The 17,639-nt window shown below is 41.9% G+C and overlaps 1 protein-coding gene across 1 annotated transcript in view; it reads right to left on the bottom strand.

Annotated features, from left to right (window-relative positions):
- The window catches only part of KDR (kinase insert domain receptor), a 43,354-nt gene extending 34,530 nt beyond the window's left edge, over positions 1–8,824 (bottom strand). The window contains exons 1-3 of the mRNA XM_072943689.1: positions 8,453–8,824; positions 4,719–4,812; positions 2,613–2,809 (exon numbers count right to left, since the gene is read on the bottom strand). Of these exons, the coding sequence (XP_072799790.1) occupies positions 2,613–2,809; positions 4,719–4,812; positions 8,453–8,519 (358 nt within the window). The 5' untranslated portion in view covers positions 8,520–8,824. The remainder of the gene's footprint in view (positions 1–2,612; positions 2,810–4,718; positions 4,813–8,452) is intronic.
- Positions 8,825–17,639: the final 8,815 nt, after the last annotated feature.

Here is a 17,639-nt window from a genome sequence, read left to right as displayed (position 1 = left end):
GTCGGTTCCACACTTAGGCAGATTAATCATTAGTTTTTTTCAAAATGAAGGTGCATACATCTTCATTTTCACATACATTTTTGTATACACTATATATAAATACTGAAGTAAATTTCAAGTTAAATCTGTATAGTTTACCTATTGAGTTTTATTGATGTTAAAGAAATTCCTGCTCTCTCTCTTTAGGCAAATAATGTAAACATCACAAAAACAGATTAATGGTCCCCGAAGAATCTTTAAAATAAAGAAATAACTAACAACTTTTAATTCAATTATTCAAGAGAAAGCTTTGTGTACTTTAAGATTGTAAAGACTAGATTTAAGGTTCTTCATAAACTCATGTTTAATAGTTATGTATTTAAGAGTCAGCAGTCATCAATACCTTCAATGACAAAAACTTGAAAAGCCACCATGGCAAAGACTGAGAAAAAAAAAAGAGAGAGAGATTCATTCAAACACTGTTCATATGATGTTAATAGGCTGCTGACTCCTTTCCCCAGAGATAGAGCTGGTGTGAAGTCATGCTTGAAGTCCCAGAGAGACAATGGTCCTTACTGCCATCCCCAACTCCCCTGACCAAGCATTTTCAGAGTGCTTCAGGATGGCTGGTCCAAGTGAAGAAAGAGTTAATTAAACCAAAGGGGAGAAAAGCAGCTAATTCCCTACAACAGCAGAAGTTTGATTTCCTTCCCAGCTGGAAAGCACAGAAAGGCAGCCAATCCAGCCCACCACATGCCATAGACATTATCTTACGAGGCCAAGACCCACTTCCTGGCTCCATCCCTTGCTGGAGGGAATGGGGGTCAGAAGATGCAGGAAGTAAGGTGGAGACCAGAGGGGATATTAAAGGACTGTCCATAGGGAATACTTCAGTGTTTTCTTTTCCATTGTTAAACTTCACCACCAAAATCTTAGACAGCTCACCTCCTAGAACATTAGGCTTAGACAGGAAGCAGAATCTGATGGTATACCCAAAGACAGGCAGTGTACAAATAAACAGTGCTGGAGATCGCTACTTCTTAAAATTACCTATCTTTTTATCCACATGCTGTGAAATATTACATAACTTGCTTAGAGAGCAAGCCTTGGGAAGCTAAATTAACCCCTTGACGTCAAACTAAAGCTATTCAGTCAATCAGTTCTATTTCGGTATCCTAAAAAAAAAAGGAAATAAACAAAAGAAACCCAAACAACCACCCATCCTCTCAAAATAAAATATTTACTGCAACTCACGAAATGAATTTTCACATGTCTCCAGGTTTCCTGACTTGGGGAGAAGGAAATAACGAGATATTATGGGAGAGGTTCATCTTGTAGTATTTCCAGACAGCCTGAAAGCAGGAAATCCTTGCAATCTTCTGAGAAAGCCTGATCTCCCAAGACTGTCAGATCAAAAGGAGCCAGAAATTCTCCAAGATCTGAGACATGTCTCTCAAATTCTGCAGAAGGGAGGAAGACGCCACAGAATTCTATCTTGGATTGTGCTCACCCTGGGTAGAAATAAATCTCAAATACTGTGCAATCCGGGAGTGACATACGTTATCTTGATGTGGCCTCCACCTTTCCATTGCACTAACCATACTGCCCATTGGAATGTAAATGGAGACAAGAGAGTGTGTTTTCCAAAGCTGATGAAATTCCTGTTCTGCAAAAGATGCTTCTGGAAAAAAGTCTAAGCCATCTTCACCTGCTTCAAATCCTCTGGGATGTAAAGAGGTATAGAACTGTATAAATAAAATGTCTAAAAAGCTTATCCTTACTGAAAAGAAAATATTGAGTATATCTAAGTGAAATGCTAAGGAACACCTACACTCATCAAAATTATATGATTGGTATCTCATGAGTTAAGTCAAGTTTTTCCAGGAAAACTAAGTTAATGTAAGATTTTTGCAACACAGAAGAAAGACTAATTCAGATTATAAATACTAAATATACGTGACATGTATTTTACCCTACACAGATGTTAAGTTGGCCTCCACGGTGTCAATCTCAAATTGCAAATTCTAGAAAGATTTGGCATATCATCCAAGATCTCAGACCACACCAGCAAAGGAAAGAAACACTGTCCCTGAAAGGCCATTTGAGGAAAGGTCTTCATTTGCACAAGTGTATGGAAATTGTTTTTTATGACATATACGTCGGGGGAAGAAAGGTTCCTATGTACAAAAAACTCCAGAGCCCTTGGCTGAATCCCTGTGCATTCTTGGGGAAATCTCCAACTCTGCAGTAGATAACCTATCTCTCCACAGAAACCTCTCCATAATTCACCCCTGAATCTTCCTTTTCAAGGATTTCAGGTTTGTTTTTTTCTTCCCTCAAACATCAGAAGGCTTCTTATAAATCCCCATAGCCAATTGTGAACACAGATTTCCCTTAGAAACAAAGATCAGAACCCAGTGAATTGGGCAAAAGAGAAGTAATGGGGCCCACGCTCCAGAACAAATCAATGAGTCTTATTCTCCGAGGAAGTCTAGGGAGAGAAGAATTTTGTTTATTCCTGTTGGCAGAGAGCCTTCAGAGCAAGACTTTGTTGTCCTCGATTCTTCTTTGCGCCCATTGTGTTTTGTAACCGGTAAATCAACTAGGGAAGTGAATTCCATCTAACCACTTACCTTGAACGTACACGTAGACGACAGAAGCCATGTCAGTGTCCCGGTAGAAGCATTTGTAGGCTCCAGTATCATTTCCGACCACTTTTGGAATTGTGAGCATCTTACAGAAGATGCCCTCACTGCACTCGGTCACCTCCACTCTTTTCTCAGAGCCGCTCTGATTGTTGGGCCAGAGCCAGTCCAAGTCCCTTTCTCCCCTGAAAAATTAATTCCAAGCAAATATTCATGTGAAATGCCTCACTAGGAGGCTGTTTCTAAGAAAATAGAAGATTTGGTTCTCAAACTTACATAAACGCCTCAACAGACAGAAACGCAGCCCTCTACTAACAATGACACGTTATATGGATGAATGACAAAAAGCCAGAGGCTCGGCTTCAGAAATCACTTATAGGGATTCTCGAGTTTTCTACTCATTAACTCATTCATTTATCCAATAAATATTTATTAAGCATGGGCTATGTGCCAAATGTTATTAAAAATGGCATACAGCAGTGAACAAATCAGACAAAAGCCAATGTCTTCATGGAACCTCAGTCAAGTTGGAGAAGACAGGCAGTAAAAAAAAAAAATAAGTACATTTCAATAAAGCTGACATTTTTCAAAAGTAAGTAAAATGTGTACAAGGTGGCAACAAGTACTATGGAGAAAATTTAGAAGATGCAAAGAAAAGAGTGAAGAGTTCTGGAGGCTTGATGCACTAGGCCGTATGAATATTGGGGGAAACAGAATTTCAGGCAGAGGGAACAGCAGATGTCAAGACCCTGGTGTGGGTGCCTATCTGGACCATGAGATGCAAGGAAGCCAGAAAAGCCAGATAAAAGTGGGTAATCAGGAGAGTAAGAGGTGAAGTGAGGAACGAAGGGGACGCAACTATCTAAGAGACTCGTAGAAACTTTGGAGGATGACATCAAAACCTAGATTACTTTTATTACAGCATTTCTCTACAAAGCCCCAAGGAAGAGAGTCAACATCAAGAAAAATGTAACATCATGGACCCTTCTTTAAAGAACTTGAAATGTCCATGAGGTTACAGCTACACTAATGAAGTCACTTTTAACATACTCCATAGCTTTTTCGGGACGTAAAGGGAGTATGGAGTCTTGGGGGATTTTAAATAACCTTTGTTGTCAAGGGTGGGTTAGAGGAACATCTACTGAGAAACACATCTTGAAATAGCAAAGCTAGGGAAACAGCAGCTGTTACTCTGCTTTTTCCCAAGGGCTGGGTATTGGTGACCGACCCTGGATAAGAGGACTAGAGTATCCTTTACACTCGGCAAGCTAAAATAGATCTGTGTCACTGTGTTGAACACTTGGCATTTGTCAGGCACAAACAATGGCAACAAGCTTCCCAGGGCTGTTTGTGGACATCAGCACTCTCCACCCACCGTCTCTGCCAAAACCACACTGGTCCTGAGAAGCCTCTGCGTCTGTCATGCATACTCATACATGAAACCCTGAGGTCCTACTTTTCTTCCAGAGGTAGGGGCTGGAAGGTTAACAGTGAAATTGGAAGGCAGAATTCTTCTCGTCGAAGAGGCTTATTTCCCCAGTTAGCAAAAATCAATAGGATGACTTCTTGCTAGCTAGTGAGAGACAGACATGCCAGAACACCAACCTGCAGCAGGACATGCGTTCAGTAATATTAATGGCTGAATATTAAATGGATACTACGATCAGAATTTTACCATAAAATAAAGTTCTTGAAAAGTGCTGAACAGATGTCCAAGAGCCATTCTGAGTATAAACAATACGTCCCCAAACTTCTTTAACTCTAAAGGTACATCCTCAATTTCATTTATTTATTCAACATATATTGTGTACTACATACTATACTCCAGGTGCTATACTGGTTATTAGTGTATGTGCATGTGTGCATGTGTGGGTTGGCAGGGGGTAGCAGGGAAAAAATGCCAGCAAAATTGTATAGAATTTTTGGGGAGAAGGGCTTTTTCATTTTTTCATTATTACACCACTTCTTAGAAACCTCAGTACTTATAAACAATTACTATGACTCTATTACAATTCTGCATATGGAAATTATTTTTCCTTCAATAAACAATGAAATATTTAACACAGGAAATCTGAATCTAAAAGGAATCCTTACCTGCAAGTAATCTGAAGCGTTGTATTGGCCATAATTGTATGGATGTCTTTTTGTATGCTGAGCCTGGGTGGATCAAGAGAAAGACTAGGCAAACCTAGAAACAAATTAAATAAATGAATGTAATTGCCACTGAGTCAGACCCAATAGGAAACAGCTTCCATAAACAACGCATACTCCATACTTTAAAAGGCTCTTCAGCAATTCATTGTGTAAAACTTGTGAATTTACTTTTCACCATTCCCAGTAAAAGTTCACCAACTGTGTCATAACAGGAAGAATGGGCAGATGGTCATAAACCAACACAACAGTTCTGCAATTCATGGAGCTAGGGTGGAGTTCCTGTTTTCCTGCATTGCCAACTTCAAGGTCTTACAAAAGGATATGGGACATTGAAACCAAATGAACCTTCATCTGATGATCTCACTCCCTTGGGAAAGGACCCACTGACACTTCTTATAAAACATAGGATGCACACATTCGACTAAATTGCTGATTAATGAATACTATTAGAGACATTTCTATATAGTTCATCTATGTACTTTGGGGGGAACGGGAACGTCTCATCTGCCTTTATCAATTTTCTAGCGCCCTTCCCCTGGTAACTGAACTGCCAAGGCTGAAACACTGCACGTTGAAATTAGGTGAGAGGAATTGAGGAAAGAAACATCTTCCAAATGCATATTAATATACTTTCCCTCAGAGAACAGAATTAGAGTAACGGTAATGAATTACAATTGGGGAATCTCAACTTACTAATCAAGGCGCTGAGCTTGTCCTGATACCAAGCTTGGAATATACAAAAAAACGTATCTTTACCTAAATATACCATGGGGCAGATTCCTCACCATGGGTCACTCCACAGCAAGAAAACTGAGTTCTCTGTCAACTAAATGCAAAAAGCTACCAGGCGCTGTAAAAGCATCAGAGAAAGAAAAACTGTCCACCATGCTTGGGTCTTAACTGATAACCAGATCTTCAAAATACCACCTAAAAAAGTGATGGGTGCTGGGTAAGCACCGAGCTTCATAGGATCCTTAACTCACATCCACTAAGAACACATGACTCTCCAGGCCTAAGCTGGCATTGACACTGTTGCGCAAATAAAAGAGAGGACTAGCAAATACAAAAGAGTATGAATAAGCAGAGCATGAACAAATACCCAGTGTAAATATCCAGAGCACTGAATCCACGGACCCCAGTGCGAACAGCTGCAGGCAAAAGGGGCAACTGATCACACGTGTTCTCAGACGCTCACTCAGAGGTGCAAAATCAGTTGCTGACAAAACTGTGGATTTGTTGATCAATATCGATTTTTTTTTAAATTGAAAATTAAGTTACAGCAGTAAATCTCAGAAACTAATTGGCGTTGGAAGTAAGGTGCTCGGGGCAGAGGTTCTGAAAACTTTAGCATGTGTCAGGATATTCCTAGGCCTACAAAACTGCATTTTAACAAGCATTTCAGGTGACTTGGTCATAGAGGGTCTACGGGCCACTCGTGGATAGCTATTGGTCTGGGTGGTCATGCTCAGTTAGTCAACATAGCACTTTTCAATATAAAGGAAATAACTGCCCCCCTCCCAAGTAGGCAAAAATAAAGCAAAATGTTTAAAAGCAAAAGAAGAGTCTTCCAATAATGGATTCCCACTTTGTCTAAGAAAAGAAAAATGAAAACAATTTGTTTGGATGAGCACAGATATCACACGTGACTGGGAAATCCTATGCTGAGAAACATGTCAAAACCAGTAACTTAATTTGCATGATGACCCAAATGAGAAAGAACCCATTATCTGGGCACAGTGATGTGAGAAAAGAAAAATGATGGTAAAAATCAAGCTCTAAATAAGCTATGGCCACCAAAACAAGAGATTCTTGAAGATCTCTCATAAATCACTGCCACAGATAATCTCACACTCTAGACACACTTTCCTATGTTCAAAAAAAAAAAAGTTCTCCATTCATCGAGAGCCAAAACAACACCATACTATTCTAGAGACATGTCTCCAACAAAAAACTATTCAACAAGGCTATCAATAATGGTAACTTCAAATTCATATCTGTAGACCAACGCTCAATTTCTTTTTTGCTCCAATAAGCTTCATTCATTTTCATTGGCAAGTTCGAGGTCTGCTCTTCAGAAAGTTCTAAAGAAATAACTCTAAGAAGTACATACGCTGCTACTCAATAAAGCTCTTCTATGTTCAAATCCTATAACCAAAATTAATTCATTTGTGCACTATTACCCTTCCAGCTCAAAGACAGGAAGGAAAAACAACAGTGCCTCTGTCTCTAGAATTTGATGGCATCAATTATAGCCCAATCCAATTAAGCAAGTCACACACTCCAAAAGGGCAACCTCATCGTTACATTCAGGGCAACCCGATTTCGGTTACTACTGCTGCTCTATGAAACACCCCAGGCTCAAAAGCAACTCATGTCTTTGTAGGATACAGTAACAAACCACATGTTCCAGACCTTCTTTCTCTTCCCATAAAGGAAGAGAGAGAGGTCTTGTCAGGGACAGATGACTGTCCCTGGTGGAGCTGGCCTGGATGAACCAAGTCATTATTAAGAAAATTCAGTAACTGTAGACAGATGATCTTGTTACGGTATATGCATGTCTTTTTTTTTTTTCTTTTAAGACAGGTGATTCTTTTCTTTTGATACAAGGAATTTTCCCCTGAACCATTTTACTTTTTCTGCCTGTTTCACCACCTCCCATTTCTCACCCTCTGAAGAGTGGAAATCTGGAAAGCAGCAAACAATGGCTACAGAAGAGATTAGAAAGAGATGTTAGAAAGATGAGACAGAGAAAGAGAAGGAGAGAGAGAAAGGGAATTTATTTACTTCAAGGCCGTGTGTGTTCCTGATCTTGAAGGAGACTGAAATTTTAGACCGCAAGGAGAGTGGCGAGAGGCACCAAACTTAGGTACCAAATCCCTCAGAGTAGGTTTTCAGAACGTGAACTTCTGACCATGTGCTTACTCAAAAGGACCAAAGAGCTTTGAAAGATGTTAAACTGTTTTAAATAGGAAGGTGACTACTACCTGGAGACATTTTGGGAAGCTGTCACACAACCCCGGATCCAAGCCCCAATTTCTCTTTCTCTCTCTCTCTACAAGGAGAGAGGTGTCCTGCACCAAGAAATAAGAAAAAGTTTCCTTCTCTCCTGGACCCCACCTTATACAGTGGGTGTGTGTGTGAGTTCGAACCTAAAGGGAACAGTAGACCTGGGTCCTCGTTCGACTCCTACAGAGGCAGAGCGAGGCGCACGGTGCCATGGGGAAGACCTGGGTCGCGCGGCTCCTGCAGGGCTTCCTTTCACGAGACCGGGCTAGGATGGTGCGCGCAGCCGGACAATTTTATCACCTCCTGTCCCCGCCTGGGGGGGCCTCTCCTGCCTGCCAGCTCTGTGACTCTTCCCATCCCCGCCTCCCGAGAGCCCAGCGGTGTATCGGTTCTGCAGACGCGCTCCCGCTCAGGAAGGATTCTGTCCGAGGCTAGAGTCGTGGAAATGGAACTGGGCTCACAAGACCACCAAGTCGCTGTGTAACCCTGGGCCAGTCACTGAGCCTCAGCTTCCTCTTCGGTAAATGAAAGAACACAAAGTGTCAAGTCACTTTAATCTCTCCAGCTCTAACTCCGAGTTAGAGCCGGCCTCCAGGTCCTCTCCGCATCCCCATCTCTCCGCCCGCACCCGACCTCTCCTCCTTCCTTCTAGGCAGTGGGCTCCTTACCCACAGAGGCAGCCCGGGTCTCCACGCAGAGCCACAGAGCGAGGGCCAGTAGCGCCTTGCTCTCCATCCCGCACCTCGCGCCAAGCGCTGTGTCCAGAACTCGGGCGCCGGTTCTCTCTCCCTGGTGTTGCTCCGCGGAAAAGGCGCGGAGGTGGAACCCGCGCCGCAGCGCAGGGCTCCGGTGAGCGCAGGGCGAGGGTGCCCCGGCTCCGGCCGCGGCTGCAGGGGGGGGTTGCGGGTGCCGGTAGGAGAAGATAGCCTGGCTGAGGAGCAGCTCCCTGTTTTCTGCAGCGCGCAAGTGATGCCCCGCGCGGGCAGAAGAAACACAACCATACACCTCCAGCTCTCCCGGGGTCCCGGGACTCAGTGCAGGGTGGGAGCCAGGGCCGAAACTCTAGAGCGCGGGGGCGGGGCTATGCCGGTCGGGGCTGGGGCGGGGCTTCCCTTCGCAGTCGGCTCCGCCCCTCAGCCGGGTACGGTGCCTGGATCCGGTGCTTCCCACACCCACTATTATCTCCTAATCTCCCTGCTTTGCCCTGGACTGCGTCTGGCCCGGAGTCGCCCGAGGGAGAACGTCCCCGGGGCACCAACCCCATTGCTGGCGGAAATAAAATGTAGCCCGTAAGGGGTTCTGATCCACTCAGAGGTTCGGTCGGTTGCTGCCCCACGACCTGGAGGTACTGGGGAGCAACAGCGGGAGCGCGCGAGGGACACTGCGCCCTCAGGAGGTGCGCCCAAGTTTAGGACAGTCTTCGGCGCCCCGCGCGCCTAAAGTGGCCGGGGGACAGACTGAGAATCTGCTGCAGGTTGAAGCAACGAGGGAGAAGCGGATACTGAGCCGAGACGAAGGCAGGATCGCAAACTGGCAGTGACTCCGGCCAGTATGAGTGTTTTGTTTGGCCAGCACAGTGGTCGTTTAAAAACTTGAATTTGAATGCCTGTAGTTAGCATATGCACTTGCCCAGTTCTCCAAAGTTCCCGCTGTTTCCTCTTATACCTGATGCCTTCAAATGTTTTTCAGTTACCTGCCTAGCCCCAAAAGCATTTAAATTTGATCCCCTAACCGGCTTTCACCAAAACCCTAGCTCAGACCTCCGGAGAGCTGGCGGTACCAGGGCCTGGCATACCCGCGGCGTATGAGAGGGTCTGCTTGGGAAAGGGCTTTTGTCCACGGAGTTATCGACCAGGAGTCCCTAGCGTGACGCTTCCTGGGCCTTTTCAGAGCCCAGCCAAGATCCCCTCAGGCCCAGGGGAAAGAAGCCTGCCTCGGCGGGCTTCACAGGAGAGGCAATGAAGCAAAGCTCCCAGACCCAGGCCTCCCAGAACACTATGTACCAAACCTCCAACTCTCTTCGCAGGTACAGACTCGTGGCTCTGTTTAGAGGAACACTTGGATTCCCTTCTAACCACATTTGCCCTTTTTTCCTCTCCATTTCTCCCTACACCTGGGAAGTGACAGCAGATGTCCCTCAACTTCATTAAATGGGATCTTCCAGATCCCTCAGTCTCTTACTTTCCAGGTGCTTCTTAATGACAACTTAAAAGACCATCCTTTAGGGAGATGAAGAGGTACAAATGTTTTATTTCTACATCTAGTCCGAACTCCTCCTCCTGAAATACACCATTAATGCAAAGTGTTGTTTTTCTTCCAGTATTTTAAAAATATTACTGTATTTACTCTTCTATTTTGTCAGGTTGGCAATTGAAAGACTTTGACTCTGAAATACAACATTTATGGTTTAATTTTTTTTGTATGAAAAGGTTTTGAATAAAAAGTCTTTTCTTCAGCAGAGGGAAGCATTTTTACCTTTTCTTTTTTCCCCAAGCAAGTTCTATGCACATACAGGTATGGGTATATCACCCTCCTTTTCTCACAAAGGGTAGCCTTGGTATAAATACTGCTCAAGTGCTGACTTTTTTCACTTTAAAATATAACTTGCAGATCGTTCTGTATCAACCCTTAGGGCTCCATCTCGTACTTTTTCGTAGTGGCATGGTGTTGCGCTGTATAGATGCACTAATATTTAATCTAGAAGGTATTTATTTGTCAGGGGGCAGAAGTACACTTAAAGAAACTCCTCTTTTCCTGCAAGTAAACTTAGTAAGGAAAACAGGATGGGCTCTGGCAAAGCTGGATAAGGGGGAGGGAGATGGAAACTGGTTTGGAGAAGGCAATTTTTCTCCATCTCCATCTCCAAACAATTCTCTCTCAGTGTTATTTACAATTCATGACACTTCCTCTTCCACGTCTCACTTAAGAAGATAGTGTCTCCTCTGAATGCAAACCAGAACCTGCAGGCCTGTGGTAATAGCCCCCTTTAGAAGTCTTGGAGGAAATGATGCGTCTTTGATGGCCACAAGACCAGAATTTGGCAGGGTCTCAATGAAATCAGTCTACCACATTCTCTCCCACACAGCACTTAGAAGTGCCTTGTGTTCATGAAAAATGACAAAGTCTGTTGTTGTTTTTTTTAAGTCTATTCCATGTGCAACTGCCTCCCATTATCTGGCACCGCTGCAAAGGAGTGATTCGTGTGACTTACTCAGGCACTACAGGTTAAGATCACCGCCTATCAAAGTACGCAAGAGTATTCAGTGCCCCATAAGTGGTATTCAGGCACATTTGGGGAATGAAGCAGCCAAGAGTGGTGCTAAGTACACAGGGGCCACACTGGCTGGGCTTGCCTCCCAAGTCTACCTTTTACTATCCACGTGATCTTGACTAACTTATTGGTTGCGTATCTATGAAACGCAAAAGATGATAATAATACCTTCTTCATAGGGATTTGGCAGGAATTAAACGAGTTTCTGCAGATAAAGCATGACCTAACACCTGGTGAGCACAAGCGCCTGGCGCACAGTAAGCACCCAGCGCACATTAGGAAGCATCTGCAAAGGTTAGTTATACGACAATGCACGTGCTGCTGAGATCTGAAAGGCAAGTAAGGCTCATTTCTTCAGCAGCAGTTTCTAATCACCTACTATGTGCTAGACACTACACAAGATACTAGGGTTACAGTGGTGGGAAAAAAGGCAGTGTGGGCAGAAATGAGCATCCTCACAATAGCTCCACCCAGGGCATATTTAAGTTAATCTCAGAGCTCTGTTTCTCCAGCTGCTTCTTCAGGCTTTGTGCACACAGAATATAAATTGTTCCTATCACCAAGCACACTGCACAAATTACGCTCCACAATGCCAGCTTTGGTCCATCACCACCAGTATTTTGGACTTTATATCTTAAAAAGTAAATATGAAGACCAGCAAAAGATTAATAATTGTGGAAGCTAGATGATGACCATAAAGTTTCATTTTACTATTTTCTCTACTTTTACACATTTAAAATTTTCCATGATTTAAAAAAATCTGTTTTAATTAACTACAGTCAAAGTATTGCATGATCTTGTATAACACCTCTGACTTAACCACTGTCGGTGTCTTGATGTTACCTCTGGGAAAAGCCTGAGGCAGAGAGGCAGGTGGATGAGACCTCGCACTTTTTACTTCATCTATTTCTATAACATTTTGTCAGAACAAGAAAGTGTAACTTTTACAAATAAAAAATACAAATCCAGAGCAACTCTCTCTTCTAGTAGCTGTTATATTTTCAAATATTGTCACTTGTTGATTATGAATTTGCATGACACTTTCTCCTGTTTGCTTCACTTAATTTGTTTCCAGCATTTGTTTATGCTCTAACTGACCAGAGCCCTGACTACCTCGCCAGATGTTGGCTGGATTTCATAGCCCATTGTACTCATGACTATCGTGCGCTGGGAGATTATGAGTACCTTTTATCTCTCATTATCCACCTTCCTTACACACCCATGTATATTTTACTCTTTGTGTGCCTGCTTTTTAACTTACATATTTGTATGTCCAAGGGAAAAAGGCTATGTTACCACAAAGTCAGGCTTGCCTTGGATGTTTCTATCAGTGTTTGGTTTCATTCATAAAGTCTTATATTCTAATAAATATAAATCAAGCTCCCCATCCTTTTTGTAAAATACATGAAACAGACCTTCATTACTTGCCACCTGAACAGGAAAAATCTCGGTTACTATAAATGCATAGGCCTATGTGCTCTCCCCAACTCGCCCACACAGTTTTTTGTTATATCTCATAAGAGGTAAATGTAACAATTTTAAAATGTGGAAAGCATGCTGAGAATTTAAATAATCAACTGAAAATCCAGAGAAGGATGTTAGAAACTAATCAAAGGGCTAACACCACTAAGCTCACACTGTGAGCAGGCACTGTTCTGAATGCTTCACTGCATCTCTGGCTTCATTCCTACCACATCCCATAAGGGCAGCAAGCACTATTAGTGATTCCTAGTGAAGAAGAAGGGTGAAGACAAGAAATTGTTTATCCTTACATCAATGTTCCTTTGCCTTCCTAAAAGTCTTGCAAAAAAAAATTGTTTTATGTGTTTGCAAACGATCGATGTATAGTTTCCCACCATTAGTTAATGACTTGTTAAAAGTCAAGACATTCTTTGCTTTTTAAAATAATAATAATAAACTGATTTTTGAAGCACTTACTATGTGCCAGGTATTTTCCTTGGATTATCTTATTTTAATGTTCACAATAACTCAGTGGAGAAGGTACTATCAATACTTTCATCTCAGGACAGTGGGGATGAGATTTGAAGGTTTAAATTAACTTTTCCAAAGTCCCACAACTAGAAGGAGTAGAATCAGGACCGAACAGAAGAGAGCGAGACATCCGAGACAGACCCCTCCAGGCACTTACGGTTTCTTGTTGAGGATGGTCTCCTTCAAGGGACGAGGCTGAGTCAGTTGATGCCACTGGCTTCCTCAGCTTCTCCTTGATGATTGCTTCCATTGTCCTAGGTGGATGGAAGGCCACGAATGACTTAAGACAATCACTCTGCCATGGACCATCAGGGCAGAATTCAAGGCAGGTAACTAGATCACCCTCTCCGTCAACCCCACCCCAGGAATCCCAGCCCAACTGGAGCTTCACCTTTACCCCTTCACAGAAAAGCAGCTGCTGCTATACACATAATCACATGTGCAATGGGGGCACTGGGGGTATTTTTTTTTTCTGCCGTAGATTTTTTTTTGTCCTCTTAGAAAACTTTTTTTTTGTCCTTCATTATCCAGCTTAAATGTCCTTCCTATGTAATATGTCTTAGTTTTTTACTCAATTGCTTTCTTGAACTGAGACCCTCCCAGAAGAAACAGGCAGAGGTTAAATCTTACCTGAGCAGGTAGTTGAGTTTAGAAGGATAGTTGTTAAGGTATAATAAGAATGGTGAAATGCATGATGTTGGTACTTATTTAATAAAAATGTACTCTGTACTTGACATACTTATAACACATCTAATTAAATAGAGCTATTGCAAAGATCTATAAGTTTCAAATCGTATGTGCTGGAAATGTAAAATGTACCTTACAAATCATTCTTTAATTCACATTTAAATAATAGTCATACACTTAATAAATACATCTAGAACAATACTGGATTTAAACTTTATCCTAGACAAATTAGTATGGACTATTTTGTTCACAGAGCTAGCAAATTACTTTCCTTTTCCTATACACACACAGCACTTACACGACATCATGTATAATAATATGACTATGCTTATGTGACTGTTTCTCCCTAAAAGCAGAAATTAAGTCAAATGTATTTTGTATTCTCAGCACCTGGCACAGTCTCTGTGCCTCCTCTCCTCTCAACACATCGATGAAGTTAGAATTATTATTTCCCTTTCTTCTGTTCTTTGTTTCTTCACTGTTTTTTCCCTCAGAACCACAGGCCTCTTGGATATCCACCACAATTATCCTCACAGAAAGCAATTTATTGGAGAGGGGAGGGTATAGTTCAGTGGTAGAGTGCATGCTTAGCATGCATAAAGTCCTGCCTGGGTTCATTCCCCAGTACCTTCATTAAATAAACAAACAAACAAACCTAATTGCCTCCCCCCACACACACACACAACAAAAAAGTGTTAAAAACTTTTTTTAAAAGAAAAACATATCCTTACATTTAAAAAATCATAGTCATTAAGAAAAAAAGCAATTTATTGGAATAAATACAACTATACAACATCAACATAGACACAGAGTGAAAAAGTTCTCAATGTATTAATCAGTTAAGACTGGAATTTTGTCTTCTTATTTGAGTAACCAAGAAAAAGAAAAAGAGCATTTATAAGATATGCATGTGTTATACAATAAGTGGGTGATTTGAATTTCACTTCTATGTCTTTTGCAGATTGTAACCATTTTCCAGTGAATTAATACCATCTCCCCTCCTAAACGATTATGAAGTTTTCAAAGAACTGAGTAGCACAAAAACAAATGCTTTTGTTTCCCAGAGAATTGTTATAACTCACTCACCCCTCAAGAGAAGAATATATCCACTTCCAATTTAGTGGTATTAGTTTGCAGTGCTGTTCACAGTTCTACAGAATCAAGATCGCGTTTCCCCATGATGTTGTTTCACCAGCATTGAGAGCCAGTCAATGACAGCAGGAAAGTTTTATGTTCTTTGTATATAAACTTAGTCTTAAGGTTTCCAAAACATTGGTGAGTAGTCCCTTGAGGCACAAATAAAAATTCTCTTTCTGTATGTTTCTGAACATTCATTTCCAATACATCACTGCTTTGCTGTACATAATAAAACCAAGCGGAACAGCTCACCAAGGAACACCGCACACAGAGAGAAATTTTTAAAGATTTTAAAAAAATACAACTTCGGATCTAACTGATAATTATCTAGAAATTGGTCAGGCTGGTTATAGGCAGATGAAAGACCATAAGGGAATTATTTCATGCATCTGACCACATCAAATAAATAGAAGTTCCATATGTGGAGAAAACGAGTCTAGTAACAAAGCAACACATCGAAAATATCAGACATTATAAAAATTCTGGAAAGAGAGAGGCTATCCCCCATCTTCTCTCTTCAAATATAATAGCTTCTCCTTAATCTTGACTCTGTCCAGCATCTCCACCACATCTATCCCACGGTCCACCCCATCTGTCTTTGCTTGATTCTCGTTACACTGTACACACCTACTCATCCAGCCAATGCACTTCACTGGCTTAAGCTCCTTTGCTCAACTCTAAACGTAGGAAATCTCCAAATTATTCTTGGGCATCATCCCTTTTTGTCTTTGTCATGACTTTCTCAGAGATCTCATTCCCCCTTGTGCCTTCAACCATCTTCCTTATGGGGAAAACATGTAAAGTTGCACTTTCCAGCTCTGATTTCTACCCTAGCTCCAGACTCCAGCCCTCCCTGGACATCTCTGTGTGTATGTTCCCCTGGTCTCTTAAAGTCAAAGTGTACACAACTGAACTCTTTCTCTCTTCACTCCTACACAGCCTCTTGCAGCCTTCTTAAGTGCAGAGTCCTTCAAAATGCTTATACACCATACCTGGCAGCCGTGTTATTCCCCTGCCCTTTTCCCCCACCCAAATCCAATACTGTCTTCATTCTTTACATCTCTCATATCTATCCCCTATCTTCATTCATCAGACTGCCCTGATTCATGACCATTTTGCCTTTGTCCTGGAATTTTCCAATCCATCCATCATTCTGCTGCCAAAGTTATCTTCCTAAAAACACACGGTTCATCTGTCCTTTATCTTTGACAGTTGGCATTTGCACACAGCATAAAGCCTCAAATTCTAAGCCTGGTGTTCAAGGCTTCATTCTTTGCCTGCTTCCTGTTTTTCCAGCTTATCTTCTAGTATACCATAGATATATTCTATATTCCAGCCATACACAGTCTACTAGCCACTTCCAAAAAATGCTTTATGCCCTCTTATCTCCAGGTTTGTGTTCAATATGTTTTCTTTGCTTAGAATGTACTTTACACCAATATCTGCCTATCTGCTTCCCTTCAAAACCAGGCCCCAAGAAGTCTCCTCAATCCTTACTGCTCCTCCCTTGCCCATCAGAATGACTCTTTTCCCACCTGCAATAGCCAGGATTCTTCAGATTGTAAGCAACAGAAAAACCAACCCAATCTGGCTTAAACATATAGGATCATGTTGCTGTACATTATGGGCTGGTTTCAGGTAGTTTTATCTAGAATCTCAGTGTGTCATCCTGCTATTTTTCTGTATGATTTTTCTCAATTCTGTCCTCAGGCTCTCCTCATAGTAGGAAAAAAAAAATGGCTGTATATCCTCACACCACACTGTCCACAGAAAAAGAAAATTCTTTGCCAGAAGCTCTTGAGAAATAATGAGGAGGATTCTTGGTCTTCAGCAAGCATCTCCTTGCATCTCATTTGCTCATCCCTACACCGATTACCAGGGATAGCGTCTTAGTTCCTTTGGGCTGCTATAACAAGAAACCACAGACTGGGTGGCATACAAACAACAGAAATTTACTTCCCACAGTGCTGGGGGCTGGAAGTCTGAGATCAGGGTGCCAGCAAGGTTGCTCAATAAAATACCCCTCTTGATAAAACAGTCACTAAAAAGCTGCTTCTTGTCTTTCAGCCTTCCAATTCCAGTTATCCCTCAATCTTGCCTGTTCTTCTTTCCTAACATATTTGTTTTTTCCAGCTTATTCTTATATTAAACTGATCATGAAGTTCTGACCATCTTTTGGCTCAACTTCTAGAACTTGTAGAATAGCCTATTTGAAAAATCAATTAATCTCATGTGTTGACCCAAAACTGTCCTCCTAAGTCTCAGTATTCTTCCTCCTGACCTGATCTCCAATATCAAATATTTAATGTCTTTCATCTCATAATCATATACCATGAGGAACCAATACAGCATCATATTTGGATTTGCTCCTGACAATAATTCTCATGAGACAACATGTCAACTGACTCCTTGAAGCTGCCCCTCCCATGAGATGGAACCCATAGAACTACAGGATCCCTTAAGAGATTATTCAACCCAGTCTCCTGTCTTCAGTCAACAAGTCATTAGCCACCAAGAAAGGTCTTGATTATCTGCACCTTGAAGAAGTACTGGAAAGATTCTCCATAACCATACTTGGCAATGCAGAATCCCTTCTAGCATGTGGCTATGACATAGTCTTACGAAAAATTTAACACCATGAGGCTTAACACCACACTCTGTACCCAGAAACTCGCTGCAGTACCAGAGGTCTGCTCCTTGAGGCACTGCTATTATCTTCACTTCATAGGTGTGGAAACTAAGGCTCAGAGAGGTTAGTTAAGTAAGAG

This window comes from Vicugna pacos, chromosome 2 (genome assembly GCF_048564905.1).
Source record: "Vicugna pacos chromosome 2, VicPac4, whole genome shotgun sequence".
Taxonomy (NCBI): domain Eukaryota; kingdom Metazoa; phylum Chordata; class Mammalia; order Artiodactyla; family Camelidae; genus Vicugna; species Vicugna pacos.
This window is presented reverse-complemented; position numbering and strand designations above follow the sequence as displayed.